Below are 17,610 nucleotides of genomic sequence, written 5' to 3'. Positions count from 1 at the left end.
TAAGAATTATCGAAAAAATTACCTATATCTTAGTTTTAAATAGTTGTTGAATTTTGAAATCTAACAATATATATTCTATAATAGTTTTCATCGAATAAGTATTTGAAAATTTTTCTTTAAGCAAAAGTAGTTATACATTTTTTTTTCAAACCTACAAGGATAATGGTTTAATTAGTTTTTAACATATTCTAAGTGGATAATGGTTTAATTAGTCTTTAACATATTCTAGGTTGATGAAGCGGATATAATTATATATTTTATTATTTCATTAAACTTTCAAATGTGGTGTCTAATAAATCATATAACTCTTTAGCTTTCAAATTTTTTTCGAATAAAAAACTTAATAAATGCCAACATGAATATAACTTAACTGATACACTTTAATATAACGAAAAAATATTATTAAACATAATCTTAAATTTGAAATTATAATTAAGAAATAATTTATTATAATTTATAGAAAATATAAAAAATGTAGATTAAATCTAGTGGTAATTAAGTGAATGTAAGTCTTTGATCCTTTTTATCTAAAAGTAAAAAAGGAAAGAAAAGAAAAACTATGATAATTACGCAAATGATTGTTGCTTTCCCCTACCATATTAATTTTTTTTGCTAAGAGAATTGGATAATTTACGGAGCTAAAGTAAAACTTCTAAAAACAAAATTACATTAAAAAAAAATTAAATAGAGTAGTGGCTTTTAAAATATTATTTTTTACTATCATTCTTAAAGTATGTTTTTTTTTTTACATCTACATATTTATTTAGTGAGCTTATATCATATTACCACTTTATAATATTTGATTTTATTTTTTAGGGCAAATTAGGGTGGAGAGATTTGAACTCAAAACCCGCTCTTAGGTACATAGAATATTTGATTTCTCAATCTTACGATATTTTTTTCATTATATATAGACAATAAAAAAAATAGTCAAAATTAGAAAACTATATTCGCAACCTGTAAAGCGCTACCTTGTCTCCAAACGTCGACTTCTTCATGAAGACATATGTTCAATTGGTATAGACCAATTGACTTGTAATAATATGATTGAGTTGATTTATGACATAGATATTATTATAATGGAGGAGTAATATATAGTTATTTAATTACTTTGGAAATGATAATCACTCTTTGTACAAATGTTGATTTTGTATATTTATTTATTTATTTATTTTGTTTTAAAAAGGATGTGAATTGTAATAAAATAAAACTTGAAAGGACATATTCGTCCAAAAATGTTTTTCAAAGATTCCAACTTTTTAGTATAGTATAGATATAGATTCATTACTTCCAAGCTCTTTATTATCTACATCGTTTTTATTTACCACAAAAAAAAATCTTGAATACAATTATGATTATAAATAATCGACTTTCACACATTTCTATTTATGTTTAAAGGATTAGATATCCAAACAGATAATAAGAATAACAAAATCAGAACAAACATAACTCAATTGATTATTACATGATTAATTATGACATGGATATGCAGTAGTGTCCAAAAGATCCATAATTCAAATGTGAAAAAACTGCTTCAAATTAATCTCAATAACATAAGAACTATTACCACCTCTTGCTTATTACGAGATCAATGTGAAAATATACAATGGACAAATGATTTATTTATAAATATTTACTAAAATCACAAAAAGAAAAAAGGGAAAAAAATTCTCACTTTTCCAAGGACCAAAACCCCCTAAAAATCTACTATACAGTGGGATCTGCTTTCTGTAGCAAGATATTTGCAATGGTAATTTTGAGCAGCAAATTTTCCAAGAATTAGTCGGGAAAATGAGGGGTTTTGTGAAGTGAAAAAGAAGGTCAAAGATTCATCTAGAAGGTTAGTCCAATATTTTCTCACCAGTTGAGAAGAGATTCCAAACCACTGTTCCAACCAAGTATAGCCCAACTGAAACTTTGAAAACATCATCCCATGAACCTGAAATGATTTTCAATATATGATCTCATTTCATATTTCTATTAGAATTCAAAGGCTTTATTTCAAAGGTTGTTGTTAAGGATAGAAACTATCTTATGAAAAAAGAAATTATGTATATTGAGAACTTTGGGTTATGTTTAATAGCTATTTGGTTTTTGATTTCTACCTTTTGAAACTTGTTTTTGTCTTCTCACTGTTTCTTTACAAACAGGTTTTAAGATTCTTTACAAATTATTTGAGTTCACATTGGCATTCCAAAAACAAGTTTTTAAAAACTTTTAGAATATCTCTAAGAAATGGAGGACTAAACAAAGAAACTAATAAGCAAGAGTACTGTTTATACACTTACTTTTCAAACCCTTCAAATAGTTATCAAACAGTTAGGTGTAATGAGTCATTTTTAATTTTAGAAGTTTGATATCATCCACTTAGATACCAAAAGTGTTAAACGTTAGGTGTAATGAGTCATTTTTAATTTTAGAAGTTTGATATTATCCACTTAGATACCAAAAGTGTTAAATGCCCATCCTTGAATGAAAGATAAAATTAAATATTTGATTTTGTTTGATAATCATCCGGTTTAAAATGGTGTTTTATTTTGTCGCCATTTGTTTACAAAGAATTTCCTATCTTTTTTAAATTATTTGAGTTCTTAGTGAAATCCTACCGAAAAAACAAAGTTTTTAAAACCTATTCTTTTAGTTTTCAAAACTTGGCATAAATTTTGAAATCATTGTTAAAAAATAAACAAAACAAAAACAAAGTTATTCATATGTTTGAGTTCATTAATGAATGGATTTAAACAGTCCTATGGCTGGATGAAGCTATTTTTGTAGGTGATGGTTTTTTTCTTTTATCATTATGAGAGTTGGCATGGGTTTTCATGAATTTGTAGCTAGGTTTGAAAACTTTCATGATTTGATTTGAAAATATTTGTATGTTACTTTTAAGCATTTTATTTGTTAAGTTTTGTGCCATATATTATTTAGTCAATTCTCATGATAATTTTGTAATGAGTTTTGATGAGATCTTGATTTCACTACTTATCCAAGTTTGAAGTCAAACGTGGATAAAATTGAAAGTTAAACAAGTGTTCAAGTACAAGAGTATAAATAAATCTTTTTTGTTTACTTCTTAATTAGAACTAGTTATTATTGGAAGAAGTAGGACTAACCGTGTTGCAAGATGTAACCTGTAGCCGCGGTCCCAAAGACACCTGCAAGAACTCCAGCTGTGTTTGATAGGCCAAGTAACACTCCCTAAACAGATATGATTTCATCAATTACAAGCCCTTTCCAATGGAAAATCAATGACAAGTAATCAAACGAATAACTTGGAGCCGAAAACTCACAGAATATCGAGGTGCAATATCTTGGTGGTTTGAATATAGACCGGATTGAGAGAATGCATCAGTTCCCTATTCAAGTCGGCGTATCAAAGTAAATATTGTATGTTTTCCAAGAATAACAGAAAGATATGGAAAGGACATTTCAAAATGTAAAGCCAACCTGGCTGCAGGCCATGCACAAAACCGCCATCGCCGGAGAATCAACATGGCTCAATTGGGTCAAGAAGAATGCAGGGCCAAGAAATCCAATACTTTGCATAATCTGAAAAGTAAGAAGTTAAAGAAAATGTTCTTCAAGCAGCAGAATAAGAGGTTCATTCAATCTATGAGGTTGTGCATAATGGCTTATAAACTTAAGTTTTGAAATTTTCTTGTCATTTAACAAGATCTCAAGTAAGTGATCTTATGTTGAAATTTTCTGCAGTGACATTTTCTTCAACATTTGTTAGATCTCATGCCAATTCTCTAACTCAAAGGAGTGTTAGGAATGTATATTGGAAATTAAATATACCCTAACTTGTCAACTTAAGCCTTTTGACTTAGAACGTGAAGAAATATGTCTAATAGAAATATTACTTATTACCTTTCGGACAGTAGTCACTGAAAGGCCTCTGCTCACAAGTGTGTCGGCGATCCAGCCTCCAAGGTTTGCAGAAAATGCCATTGTTAGCCAGGGAAGAACACAAAGAAGACCAGATTCTGTGAGATTGAACTTCAGGACCTAAGTGATATTTAAAGATTCGAAATCAAGATTTACATATCTTCAACACCATGGAAGCAAATATTCACAATGTCCATAGTACAGATTCACATATAATTTTATGCCAATCATTCCTATGCTTTGATTCGTTTCCAATATTCGTTTGGTTGAGCCTTGTCTGTACTTCAATGCATTTCAATGAAAGATAATTTTTTTCCCATTTTTTCAAGAGGCAGGAAATTGACAGGTTATTGATAGAGCTGTCCCAATAAACTATTACAATGAAATAATAAGACTTACCTGGTGATAGTATGTTGGCATCCAAGTCAATAGAATAAATGTCCCCCAATTGTGACAAAAATGAGAAACTATAAGAGCCCATACTGGTGGTTTGGACAAGATCATTCCCCAAGGTATACTTTTAACAGGCTCCTTGGAAACACTATTTGCAAAAATCAGCTTCTTTTCTTGTGGTCTCAGTTGAGGATCATCAAGTGGAGAACTGTGTGCCTATAGCCATGACTCGAAATCAACGACGTGTCATTGACATGTTTCCAAGAGAATTTTTGGAATCAAGACAGACCTTGTATAGGTTATTCAACAATAAACAAAAGGATTTAGACTGAGTTATATTTCGTTGGTAGCAGAGTTAGACACCTTATTTAGCCACACAGAGAACCAGACTGCGCCGAGGGAGCCAAATGAGAAGAAAACTGATGGCCATCCAAACTGATGTATTAAAAATGGTGAGAAGGCAAGGCCTGTTACTGAACCAAGGTACATTCCACTATAAACAAGTGCTAATGATCTGCTTCTTTCAGCTACAGGAACCCATTTGGAGAGTATATTGTTCATGGCAGGCATTGCAACACCCTGGAAATAAGTGAACACCTAAGCTAATGTCTATGGAGGACAGTTTTTCAACTTTTTTTATAAGAATTCAAGCTTTCATTGATAAAGAGGAAAATATATACAAGGCCCAAAGGCATATAAAACACAAGCCCAAGAACCAAAAGAACAAAAGAAAAGAAAAAACCAAGGAAATAAATCAGAGAAATAACTCAACTTTATTTCCAGCACCCTACTACTATATTTCTTTCCTTGTAATTTGTAAGTAATAGCAGGGAGAAAAAGGATGGGTTCAAGAACTTTGTTTTTTTTAAAAAAAAATTATAGAAACAAGTCAACAACTTTTTCATTGAGAATTAAATGAAAGAATATAAGGGTGTACAGAAAAAAAAGTCAGCCAAAACCCCTCTCTTTAGAAGGGGAGCAACTACATAAAGATATTGCCTAAGAAAAAATGTACATGAAAGATTAAATATACCCTTATCTTTAGCTTTCGCAAGGTCAAGAATAGTTTAAGGTATAAGAGTAGATCCTAAGTTTGAACCTTTGCAGTATCATTTCCATCCCAATTGATGTTGAATTACTGATAACTCATGTAGCAAGTTTCATGTGTCAAATTTTAATATTTGAGCTCCCAAATGAGATAGAATGTTAAGTATATATTTAGAAGATTAGGCATACCCTAGTTTATTGTTTGAATTTTTGGGTCTAGTAGTGATGTAATGAGACAAACCTCACCGATCCCCATGAATGCACGAACAACAAGCAAAAAGGGCAGACCAATTTTAGCTGCTACAGGTGTGAGAGCTGTGGCAACTGACCACCATATCACACCAAATCCCAGAACCAGCTTTCCCCCAACTGTATCTGCCCATATCCCACCAGCAATCTGTCATCAACCATAGCTAATTGTTAGAAATGGAGGAAGAAAATAAAACACTGGTTTCTCCTTTTGGGAAGAAGGATTCCTTCGAAATTTGAGATGGTGTTTCCTTTGTCAGGAGACACAATTCAATAGATGAAGAAATGACTGTTGATGAGAACAAACGAATGCGACTTTTTATAGATAATATTTTAAATATTATTAAATCATCAATTGATCTAAAAACTTAAGTTGATGGGTGAAAGCAAATTTAATGTAACATGATCTAATACTTTCTTTTACTTATGGGCTTGGAATATGTGGAAGATGCAACAAGTGAAATCAATATTTATTGCGAAGGAAATAACATTATAGAGGTTTGATCACATACTTCCTATATTACTTGCTTTGGTATCGTGTTAAATCATTGATTGACCTAAAAACTTAAGTTGATAGATAAAGATAAATTTAATATTATATTATCTAAAAGGATATATTAACTTTCATCATATGATCGAGGCAAAAGATATTGTTTCAATCCACAACATTGTTTAGCTTCATTTTTACATATACATAACAAGAGACTCTTGGTCAGTAATTGAGAGCTTAGAACACTAGAAAACGGTCAAGTTTGTGATTACCTGAGTGAGGAGATATCCCCAGAAAAATGAAGATTGTATCAAACCAACAGTTTGTGGATTCCAATTGTACTCTGCTGACATTGGAAGTATAGCGATGCTCATATTTACCTACATAGATTGAACAAACAGATGAGTTTTAAAAAAATCAATATGCCCCACAAGATCGAACTTTCACTCTTAGTTTTATGTTTCTTTTAAACTTGAACTTGTTCTATTCACAAGTCACAATTTTGATCTAGAACAATAACAGTTTTGTAGTATTACAAAACAAAGAATTAAGTGAGTTTCTTGTTTATGAGAATCATGATAAAGACACTCTAAAAAATTATAAAATTCTATTTAAAAAAGAAAATACACTATTTTACTCATAAATAGTCAACCATTACAAAAACTTAGAAAATTTAGACTAAGACTTGTTTGGATTGCAACACTCAGAAAGTCAAGCTAAATAGTCTTTTTAAACACTTAAGAAGTCAATTCAAACACATTTAAATATATGTTAATAATAGGTTTGTTTTTTAAAAATAATAATTTAAAAAAGAACTTTTTCTTCTTTTGTCGTAAAATGTTTTAATCTTATTTTGATTCCTAATTCATCCCACTTATTCCTCATTTTCTAAGAGTTCAATGTTATTGAGTGTAAAAGAATTCAAACCACTTGCATATTGTTCAAATGTATATGTTTAAACTAATTGAAATGTGCTTAGATTTACCCCTATTTCATTTTCAATATTTTATTTAGCTATCAAACTTTCATCAATATCATCTGGTCTTTCTTAGTTAGTTTATAACTACAAGAAATGTAATTCCTATTAAATACATTATATATATATGCAAGTCTCTAGACCATTTGACTAAAACCCAATGAACAGTACAAAAAATTCAATTCGTCTAAACTAAGACGTAAGTTATGTAAATTAATTAACAACAATAATCTTAACTCTATACTACAATATATAATAATGTTAATTTCAAAGCCATTAAAAAATTGGATTAATTCAGAGCTCACTCACCCTATCCATATTGCAAAGAAGGAAAGCAGAGAAACACAAGCTGACGATAAGCCATCGTTTAGGGAACTGTTTCCACCATGGAAGTTCATCACCGAGCTCTTCTTCTTCATCATCATCGTCGAGCACCGATTTGTCGATGGAGCTATTAAACTTCACCGAATCCGGAGCTTTGATCGATACGTCGTATGGGTTGGACTTGACATCGGTCCAAAGCCTCCAATTTCCTCTTCCGCCGGAATGTCGTCGAGCGGAAATCTGGAAAACGAAGCATCGATCCTCTGGAAGAACTGTGAGATGAAAACGTGAGGGAAATTTGGGCCTCCGTTCTGTAAGGGAGAATTTCTTGAAAGAATCTGAGGGATTTAGAGGCGTTGAGGAGAAAGAGTAAAGAAGAGCTCCGGCGGCCATGACGGAGTTCATCACTTTGAAGGCAGTGGCAGAAAGGACTGATTTTAGAGGGAGAGAGATTGAAAGATATTAATTGGCAAATGGTACAAGACTTGACACGTGGCATTTTGCTTAGAACAGATTGGGTTGTGTCCCCCAAAAATCAAGGAATTAACTGCAAAGTTCTTTTATTCAAAAATCTCATTTTAAACAAACAAGAGAGAATGGAAAACATAGAACATTTCACCCCTTATTTATCTTTTCTAGAAAAATAAGTGTAATAAATATTGTTGTTTTATTTTATGGTTCGTGAAGTAAATAGTTTATCAATTTTTTGTTTTTTAAAAACTTCTTAAAATTATAGGAGAGTTATTCTTATACGATAGATCAAAACAAGTCTTAATACTCAACTATATAATAAATTTGAGAAAGAAATTCGCTTTGTGTTTGTCGTAGGACAATCCATCAAGTGTTGGCCAATTTGAATGTATTCTTTGAATTTCATCCAAATGTTTGCTATGTGATGAATCAAGTAACTCTTCTTTTAAGTTCTAATACACAAATACATAATGACCTATACAAATTCAACCTCCAACCTCACAATTCACTTTTTTTTTAATGATTTGACATTTTTAGAATAGTTCATCTTAACACAAATCTAACTTTTCGTTGAAGAACATAACATGTTGAATAGTATAACCTTTAAGGGAACGTTTGAAACAAGGACTATCTTAAAACTATAACAACCACACTTTGTTATGGTAAATATTATTTTACATTTTCCAATTAGTTATAGTAACACTATCTCCTTTTTCTATTGTTTTGCTATTTTACATTCATTATTATTTTATTCTTTGCTACAATGTATATTATTTTCTTCTTACACTAAAATAGTTTACATCTCATATGATACAACCTAAAATAATCCACACATCAAACATATACTATTATAATCTAATTATAATAACTTATAACTATAACAGTCAATTCCGTGTCCCATACGTCATCTAATATATCTCAATTTAAATTGTAATATGATGAAATAAAGTCAAAATTGATACAAGTTCCAATGCCAAAATTGAAACTTTCACTCTATATTTAATATTATGATAGTTGCAAATATAATAATTAGATTCAAAATAATTAAGTGTATAACAATACTTTAAAAAATTATAAATATAATAATCTTTGTTGAAGCCTATATATTAATAATAAAAATCCATCGTTGATAGACCATGTCGCAAATATGGGTCTATCACTCATAAACGATAAGAGTATATCGTAAATTGCGATAGATTTACTATTTTAAAAAAAATGTGACTGTAAACTTAATTATTAAAGGAATAGTTGCAAATGTAGCAATTATATTCAAAATAATTAAGTATATAGCAATATTTTAAAAAAATTGTAAATATAGCAAAATTTGTTAAAATCTATCGATGATAGGAGTCTATCACTACTGATAGACTATGTAGCAAATATTAGAGTCTATCATCAATAGAAATCTATCATTTACTATATTTATAATTATTTTAGAATATTGCTCCACGCTTAATAATTATTCTAAAAATTGTTATGGGCTGTAATTACAAATTGTTAGCGTTATAATTTTGAACCAATCCGTAATGGTTTTGGGCTGAGACACGTCCTCCAAGCCCAATAAGACATGAAACTGCCCAAACGAGGCCCAATTAACGGCCCATTCCCAGAAATTCCGCGCTAAAGCGATAAAATTCAAAAAAAGGTTTCCGTCACGAAGAAGCAAGTTCTTTGCTGCTAGCTGCAGCAATCTTCTCATCCATCAATGGCCGTTCTTCGTTTCTCACTCAGAGATTCGCGCTCACCGCTCATGGATGACGATGGAGCCATTTGACTTTCGAAGAAGAAGCAGAAACAAAGAAAGAAGGTGAACTTCTTCCCTAATCCCAAAATATTCCTCTCTTTTCACTGACGCTCATTTTCATTTTCCCACTTTCTTCCCTAGAAACTCGCTTCTTCTGATCCACCATTTTCTCTCCCCGTTTCTTGCTCTTTACGGATTTTGCTTTCACATCACTTTTCATTTTCCTGTTCTTGTACTGGACGTGTATCGTATTTTCGCGAATCACGCCTTTGATTTCATCTCTTCTGTTATAATTAGGAATTTTTTTGTGTGGTTTTGATTTACCGAGGATTGACGAGTCGTTCTAATTTGAGAATTGAGGATACTAGGATACTAGAACATTGTAATTTCTCTCTGGAGATTCCGATACTTGATTGACTTGGTAGGACTCGGAATCGTTATTCATTCTTTTAGTTTATTGTGGTTATTTTTAGATTCTGATTCTTTTTTCAATTTTTGTATGCATATTGATTGTGGTTTTTATATCGTGATCTTACTATTCCGACTGCTCTTAACTGTCCAAAATTTGGTTCTTGGAGGTTATGTAGGAGATTCGATTTTTTTGTTCTTCGTGTAAATTTGTTTTTGTTTCTTTTGGTAGATGTCATCTGATTTCAAGTTGGAAATAGATGGTGAGGAACCGCTTGTGAGCATCAGAAATGGAAATGTTGAACAGAATGAAAGAGGTGGTACAGTACATAGAATTCTCAGCGGTATTCGAAATCAAGGAAGCAAGTCGATTAGCAATTTCCTGACCAATGCGCAACGCAGGGCTTTGGGTGATAGGTACTCATGAATACTCCGTCCTATATAGTATTTGAGCTGCTCAAAGACTTCTATCTGATTTAATATGTGAAATGGAATTTAATTTTGTAGGTTAGATATGTAACCAACGAGTAGAAAGTTTTATTTATTTATTAAATTTTAACCGTAACAATTTATTATCCGTCAACTGAATTGTCAAGTAACTTAACTTTTTCAATGTAAGATTTTTAACACCATTGAAATATTGTTTGAAGTACCAAGTAGAAAGAAAAGATAACATATTAATGATAGCTTTCAAGTTAAAAGTTTTTGATTTAACATTGAAAAGTCATCAAACCAGTTGGATTGTGGAACATTTATTGATTAAGGTCATACAATTTAGTTGTCTTAACGATAGTGAATATTATAGAAATATATATATTTAGTAGTTTTTCTAGTATAATAATTACGAAGATGGAAGATCGAACCTCTAATAATAAAGATGGTATCCATTATTATCGAGTTAAACTTTAGTTATACTTCGTACCTTCTTTATAATATATTAATGGTTTAAAACACTTTCCTATAATATATTTATTTCCTCTTGAGTTATGATGTCATCATTGTGCGTGTTTATTGATTTTTTAAGTTTGGTTTGATGAACTTTAAAATTTATATCTTTGCAAGTGAACTACATCTTAATGACCAAGTGTAATAATTCTAAAGGTCCCGTTAATTTGTTGAAAGTGAAGTTCATTTCTTCTCAATTATCTATCATGATTTTCATTTTTAAAGTAAACTAAGATTATTTTTTAATCAAATTCTAAATACAAAATACGTTTTTAAAACTCTCTTTTTAAGTTTTCAATTTTTGTTTTGATTTTTGAAAAACCTTCCTATGAAGTATAAACATTGCAAAAAAAGTCAGATATGAAATGAAGGTTTATACCCTCAATTTTCAAGAACTAAAATTTTAATTTTGTGTATAACAGATCTCGACAAATTTAAGTTTTCTGAGATTAATTTATTTATCAGAGATAAACTTGAAATTTATGTTTAAGGAAACCATACACTTCCTAATTTTGCGTTTAAAAAAATTCGAAATTTATGTACTAAATTCGTAATGAAAGTTCGTGAAATAGCCATCAATGTTGAAGTTTCCCGACTAAATTTGTACCCCAAATTTTTTTTTAATTTGAAAATTTGGTAATGTTCCATTACTGTGCGATTAACCCATCAATTTTAATTAGGTTTTTCAGAGGGAATCAAACTGTCAAGAATAATGGTTTGCTTGATGGAGATGAAACACGTGAACATGGATTAGGAAGGAAAACGGGTCCTCTTTTATCCGGGACTGCGTATTGCATTTCTTCTTGCAGCATGATTATACTGAATAAAGTTGTTCTCTCTAGTTACAACTTCAATGCAGGAATATCGTTGATGTTTTATCAAGTATGCCACTCGTTTCTTTCTCATATGCGTTAAAATTGTACATACCAAACTTTGTCCAATTGCTCAATCGCTGGTCTTGAAACAAAATCATTTGAACCCATAAAATTTTTTGCTTGCTATTGTCAGCTTTCACTTCTCAATTCGTTTCTCTTTCAAATTTTTACTTGACCACATTTTCTAGCATATCCAAATTTGATTTCTTCCGGTAATTTTCTGCAGAATTTGATTAGTTCTATAGTTATTATTCTATTGGGCCTCTGCAGAACAGTTTCAATTGAAAAGCTTAATTGGAAGCTGATTAGGCTGTGGATTCCAGTCAACTTAATCTTTATCGGAATGCTGGTATCTGGCATGTATAGGTACGTTTAGAGTCTAAGATTCTCAGTAGCTCTTTTGTTTGGCTCTTTTGAGTACCCTTGACAGAAATTTGGGCTTCTTGGTTTCAGTTTGAAATATATCAATATTGCAATGGTGACAATTTTGAAGAATGTGACAAACATATTGACTGCCATTGGAGAACTTTACATTTTCCGGAAACGGCAGAACCAAAAAGTTTGGACTGCTATGTTCTTAATGGTAAACATACTATTTTACTTCCCAATTTACATCCAAACATCATATCAAAGTTTGGGGGATTGGAGTTCTCTTGCTTGGTCCAAGATGGGTCTCATGACTTAAAAACATCACTTTCAAGAGTTCACAATTCTCTAAACTTCACAACTCAACTTCTTAACTCAAACGAAACTTTTGCATCGAACTTAATAAAGCATCTAATATGAACTTTAGAGCAGGTTACTTTTTTTTCTTTTCTAATCTAATACACATCTAGTTAGTTGAACTTTAAAAAATGTTTATTTGACCGCATTTCATTTGTTAAACACGGACTTTAAGTTTAAGACTACTAGTAGACACTTTAGAACGTTTATGTTAGATGCAATTCAAGAAGTTCCGACCTCAGTCGTAATAAATTCACATAAATGGGTCTTAACCATTGAAGAAAACTTTGATACGGAGTTGTACTCTGTTTAGAGGGAGAGGCTATTCTACTCTTTATTCTCTGCCAATAAAGTTTTATGATGGTCTTCATCTTTTCAAACAGGGCAGTGCCTCCATTTCCTTTCTATTTGTTTTTCCGTAGGCGAAAAAGTTACGTGGGGTTCATACCCAAAACTTATATTGCTGAAGCTCAATGTTCATTTGGTATTAAAAGATGCATAGTTTCCGTAATTGTTGAGGTTCTCTGATAAATATGTGTGACACTCGTTGAGAAAAACTGTAATCTTTGACTCCTGCTCTTTATCAAGCACTTTGTTGATCATGTCGATTATGTCCTTTAATGAAACATAGTTTTGTTCGTTTCTTCAAATTCACTCTTCTTTTATGCGTGCAGATCATCTCCGCCATAAGCGGTGGTGTAACAGATCTTACATTTGATACATTAGGCTATGGATGGCAGATCACAAACTGTGTTCTCACAGCAAGCTACTCAGTAAGTAGTCTTTATTTTTTCTGGACCCCATTGAGTTTTTTCCTTTCCATTCACCCCCTAAACTAGCCATTTAGCTATTTCATTTTTTTTTTTAAATTAAGCTTTTAAAACTTTACTTCAAATTTCTTTGATTTGTTATCGACCTTGAACAAATTTTTTCAAAATTTAAATCAAACTTTGATAATTAAGAGTTAAGATCTTGTTTGATAATGTTTAATTATTGGTTTTTGATTTTTGAAAATCATCCTCGTGCTTCATCTTTTTTAAGTAAATATTTTAGTTGTCAAAACGAGCTTGACTTAGTGGTATCTAAAACCGAGTGGATTTATTGATATGACTACCATTCTTAAAAGTTAGTTAGAGGTTCAATTCCCGCTAAGTAGCTGTTGCACTAACAAATAAACATTTAAGTTGTTTGTCAAATTCTTAAAACCAATTTTTTTTCTACTTTTCAAAACTTAGATTTTGCAAACTCTAGAAGGTAGAAAATGAAACCCAGTAGGTGGAAGTATTCTTTAGACTTGGCTTTTAAAATAGTTTTTTAAAAGAGTGTTTTTAGAATTTGATTCTTAATTAATATATACTCAAAAGCCCGGACTCTTCTGATCCCATGGTTTTGTGCATGTGGATGCTCGGTAATTGTAACAAGTCGATATGACTTTGCTCTGTCACACTTACAGCTTACACTGAGGCGTATCATGGACGAAGCAAAGAAATTAACAAGATCTGGATCTCTCAATGAAGCTTCCATGGTGTTGCTAAATAATTTATTATCTCTGCCATTTGGTGTAGTTTTGATCATCTTATTTGGTGAATGGGCTTATGTTATGAATGCGTAAGTAAGATTGATTCTTTTCTTTTCTTTCCTTTCCTTTTTCATTGTATATTCTCTAAGTTCCGTCGGCTAATTAAATTGTTTTTCTTTTCCTCTACAGGGATGTAATAAAATTGCCAATGTTTTGGGTTGTCGCCACTGCTAGCGGATTACTTGGACTCGCTATTAGTTTCACCTCTATGTGGTTCTTAAATCAAACTGGCCCCACCACCTACAGGTATTCCCATTTCATTATCAACTCCTTTTGCTTGCAGCTAGGAATACTACAATGCAAATATTTCTACTTCTTGTTGCATTGATCTCGTGTTGTTTTTATTTGGTCTGATGTTTGAGTGCAATGCATATCTATAGAAAAATACTATAAATGCATGCAGTGACAGATTTAGTTAAGGTCCAAGAGGTTTGAGGCTCTCTTAACTTTATGCTTCTTATATAATATAGATATTACAAACTTTCATATAATATCAAAATTGCTAGTTAGCCTAATGGTAAATATATCTTTCGGCCATTTATAGATTCAGATTCAAGTCCTACTCTTTACAGTTTTTTGACCTTTTTTATATAAAGCCCCTGTCAACAAAATTTTGAATCCGCCATCGTATGCATGGATCTATGTTGTTTTTAACTTTTTTTCAGATTTTTTAGAGAAATGACCAAATTACAATTTATCACGTGGCAAATTTTGTCGTTTGAACTTCTTTATGTGGGCTGCTTTGAAAAGAAAAGGTGAACTCCTGGTGTTTGTATATACACACATACGAGAAGATAAGTAACGCTAAGACACCAAAAAATGCTTAGACTGATTGAGTATGCCCATTTTTTTAAGGCTCAAGATGCAATAGAAACCACTAGCTTTTGGGGTATAAGTGTAAGGCACATAAAAAATTATGCTTTTGCTTATTTTATTTTTTATTTTATAGGCATACTATACATAAAAGTTCTCTATAAGAAATTCTTATAGAAAGCAGAGTTACAACGAAAATACGGAAGGAAAATCCCAAATCACAAAAAATGGCATTTAGACTTATTTTTTTCGGGGGCAAGATTGACAAAACATTTGAAAACATTAAGCCCATGGCCCAAATATATGTTCTTTCCTTTTTTTTTTTTTTTTTTTTTTTTGCAAAAATAGCAAAAACTAGAAGCCCAATCCAATTTAAAAAATGAATTAAAATTGAAAAAGTCTGAAATATCTTCATTAGTTAAGACTTGTGCATGAAATGTAATTGTTATGTGATTATTTTCGGACTATCATCGGATTACCCTCTATTTTTTTTTATTTTAGTTAACTTCTGATTCTCGTTTGATTAATTTTTTTTATCATATTAATTTTTTTATATTTGTTTAATTGTCTTTGTTTATCATATTATTAACTACTATTCTTTGACATGTTTGATTGTTAATTGAAATTATTGATTGTTATCTAATTATTATCGTATTTATTTGTTATTTGATGGTTGTTTGATAAAGATAGTATATTTATTTGTTTTCTTAACTTCACATGACTTCAGTTTTCTTTTGCAAACACCGGATGTCAAATCATTATTCTCAAGGTTTGACATAAGACATTGGGCTTTTTAAGTAGTAAAGCTTTGTTGGTTGATTAGAAAATAAAAAGAGATTCATCATGCCTTATTTTTAGTATAATAGATAGTCATTTCTAATAGTCATTTGATTTTCAATTGATTACCATATCAAATTATTTTATTTTTATCAGTTAGTCATCCTATTGACTTAGGATTGTCATATAAATACTTTATATTCCTTTTCACATAACTTATAGTTTTTAATAAAATCACAAAAAAATAAGATATTATTCACGTGATAATCAAATAGAAATCATAAATTTCTTCAAAATATCTATTAAAAATCAGAGATCAATCACAATATACTTAATATCATTTAATTAGATTGAAATCACATGAGAACAAAAAAGAAAGTGGATAGAAATTAGATAACAATCATTCGTAAGTTAACCATTCAATAAAGAATGAACATTAGATCGAGATATTTTAAATCTTTCCATACCTTGTTTAATTTTTTGTATCTTTTCAAAAAAAAATTATTGAAAAGATAAAAAATTAGTTAATGTTTGATGTAAGATTTGGGAAGATTTGAATTTTTTTTTTTTGAAAAGATAAAAAAAAATTAAGTAAGATTTGGGAATATTAGAAAAATGGTAGAATCCCGGTCTAGTGTCTACCTACCAGAGAAAACAAAAAACAACCAAAACAATCGATAAGCTGGAAAACTTTAACATTTTAGAAAAATCTCGATGGTCGATTTTGTCTGTGATGGACCGACAAAAACAGTTTTACGAGTTAAAAAAAATGTGTTATTTTTGTAAATGAAAACTTAAAGTGTGCTATTTTTGTCAATTTAACTTATACCTCCCGCTTTCTCCTTTTGTTATCTAATTTAAAAAATCAAGTCAAACTTTGAAAACTAAAAAAAGTATCTTTCCGAGAGTTGTTTTTGTCTTTTGTATTTAGCTTACAATTCAACCATGGTGTTTAATAACTATGCAAATCATTCTAATAAGATGCAGAGGAAATAGACATAATTTTTTAAAACAAAAGCAACAAACGAAATGGTTACCAAATATAACCAACCTTTTTATTTTTCAAAACTTGATTTTTGAAAAAGTTGTTATAGAGTTAGAAATCTGTGATATAAATTTAGATGAATCTGTGGAAAAAAAAAAAAAAAGAACAAAATTGCTATCCAACAAACAAACCAAACATATGTTAACTAAAAATGATATAAATTTAGATGAAACATATAAATTATTCAAACTAGTTGCTTACATTGGGTTTCGTTTTTAATCTTTTACAGCCTTGTAGGTTCCTTGAACAAGATTCCAATATCAATTGCTGGCATTCTTTTGTTTAAAGTTCCACTGAGTCCATCAAACCTCTTCAGTATATTATTTGGTAATAATAACCAAACACAATTTCTAGTCCCTCAAATATTGCAAATATGGTCACTATTTCCATTTCTAATACATTTAGAGCCCGTTTGGATTATGAAGTCATGAATTCCATTATATGTATGGCAGGTTTATTTGCTGGGGTGTTCTTCGCCAGGGCCAAAATGTCTTCAAAGCCAGGCACGTAATTTTCCTTTTAATTAAAGTTAATTTGCAAAAGAGTTCTGAGTAATTTTGAGTTTGGAATTATTAAGTAATTATTATTGCTAAAAAGGACATTAATTTCAGTGAATTGTCTGTATTCTGCTGAAGAATAATTGTAAATTATTCAGGGAAACGAAAAGAAAAGAAAGAAAAGTAAAGAAAGTAAATCAATTTTCTATTTACCTTTTTCGTTTTTATCACAATTTATTCCAAAGCATTGATGGCTAACAAAAAGAAAAGAAAAGAAAAGAAAAGAACAACGGTTACCTTTGACCTTTAATTTGCCAATTACTCCTTTTGTTCATCCATGAAACTGCTGAATTTATGGCTTCATAA

The 17,610-nt window shown here is 30.5% G+C and overlaps 2 protein-coding genes across 5 annotated transcripts; one reads left to right on the top strand and one right to left on the bottom strand.

The window, feature by feature from the left end:
- Window positions 1-1,549: 1,549 nt before the first annotated feature.
- LOC103497091 (sodium-dependent phosphate transport protein 1, chloroplastic) lies at window positions 1,550-7,806 on the bottom strand. The gene is made up of 10 exons (XM_008459162.3): window positions 7,353-7,806; window positions 6,340-6,447; window positions 5,570-5,725; window positions 4,645-4,860; window positions 4,288-4,497; window positions 3,871-4,008; window positions 3,448-3,549; window positions 3,291-3,356; window positions 3,114-3,198; window positions 1,550-1,939 (listed from the first exon to the last, which is right to left on the bottom strand). The coding sequence occupies exons 1-10, from the start codon at window positions 7,770-7,772 to the stop codon at window positions 1,842-1,844; spliced, it is 1,599 nt and encodes a 532-aa protein (XP_008457384.1). The 5' UTR covers window positions 7,773-7,806; the 3' UTR covers window positions 1,550-1,841.
- A 1,698-nt stretch (window positions 7,807-9,504) lies between these two features.
- Window positions 9,505-17,559, top strand: LOC103497090 (GDP-mannose transporter GONST2). Of its 4 annotated transcripts, XM_008459160.3 has the most exons (11): window positions 9,769-10,003; window positions 10,223-10,407; window positions 11,616-11,817; window positions 12,037-12,176; window positions 12,264-12,393; window positions 13,208-13,306; window positions 13,987-14,141; window positions 14,242-14,358; window positions 15,653-15,694; window positions 16,977-17,074; window positions 17,200-17,558. In XM_008459160.3, exons 2-11 carry the CDS (start codon window positions 10,223-10,225, stop codon window positions 17,256-17,258), a joined length of 1,227 nt encoding a protein of 408 aa, XP_008457382.2. In that variant the 5' UTR covers window positions 9,769-10,003; the 3' UTR covers window positions 17,259-17,558. The 4 variants fall into 4 exon arrangements, with proteins under 4 accessions (XP_050936335.1, XP_008457382.2, XP_050936336.1 ...); XM_051080378.1 differs by lacking the exons at window positions 9,769-10,003; window positions 15,653-15,694 and adding an exon at window positions 9,505-9,645 and having other exon boundaries at window positions 17,200-17,552; XM_051080379.1 differs by lacking the exon at window positions 15,653-15,694 and having other exon boundaries at window positions 9,770-10,003; window positions 16,985-17,074; window positions 17,200-17,559.
- Window positions 17,560-17,610: the final 51 nt, after the last annotated feature.

The sequence above is a fragment of the Cucumis melo genome, chromosome 12 (genome assembly GCF_025177605.1).
Source record: "Cucumis melo cultivar AY chromosome 12, USDA_Cmelo_AY_1.0, whole genome shotgun sequence".
NCBI classification, from domain to species: domain Eukaryota; kingdom Viridiplantae; phylum Streptophyta; class Magnoliopsida; order Cucurbitales; family Cucurbitaceae; genus Cucumis; species Cucumis melo.
This window is presented reverse-complemented; position numbering and strand designations above follow the sequence as displayed.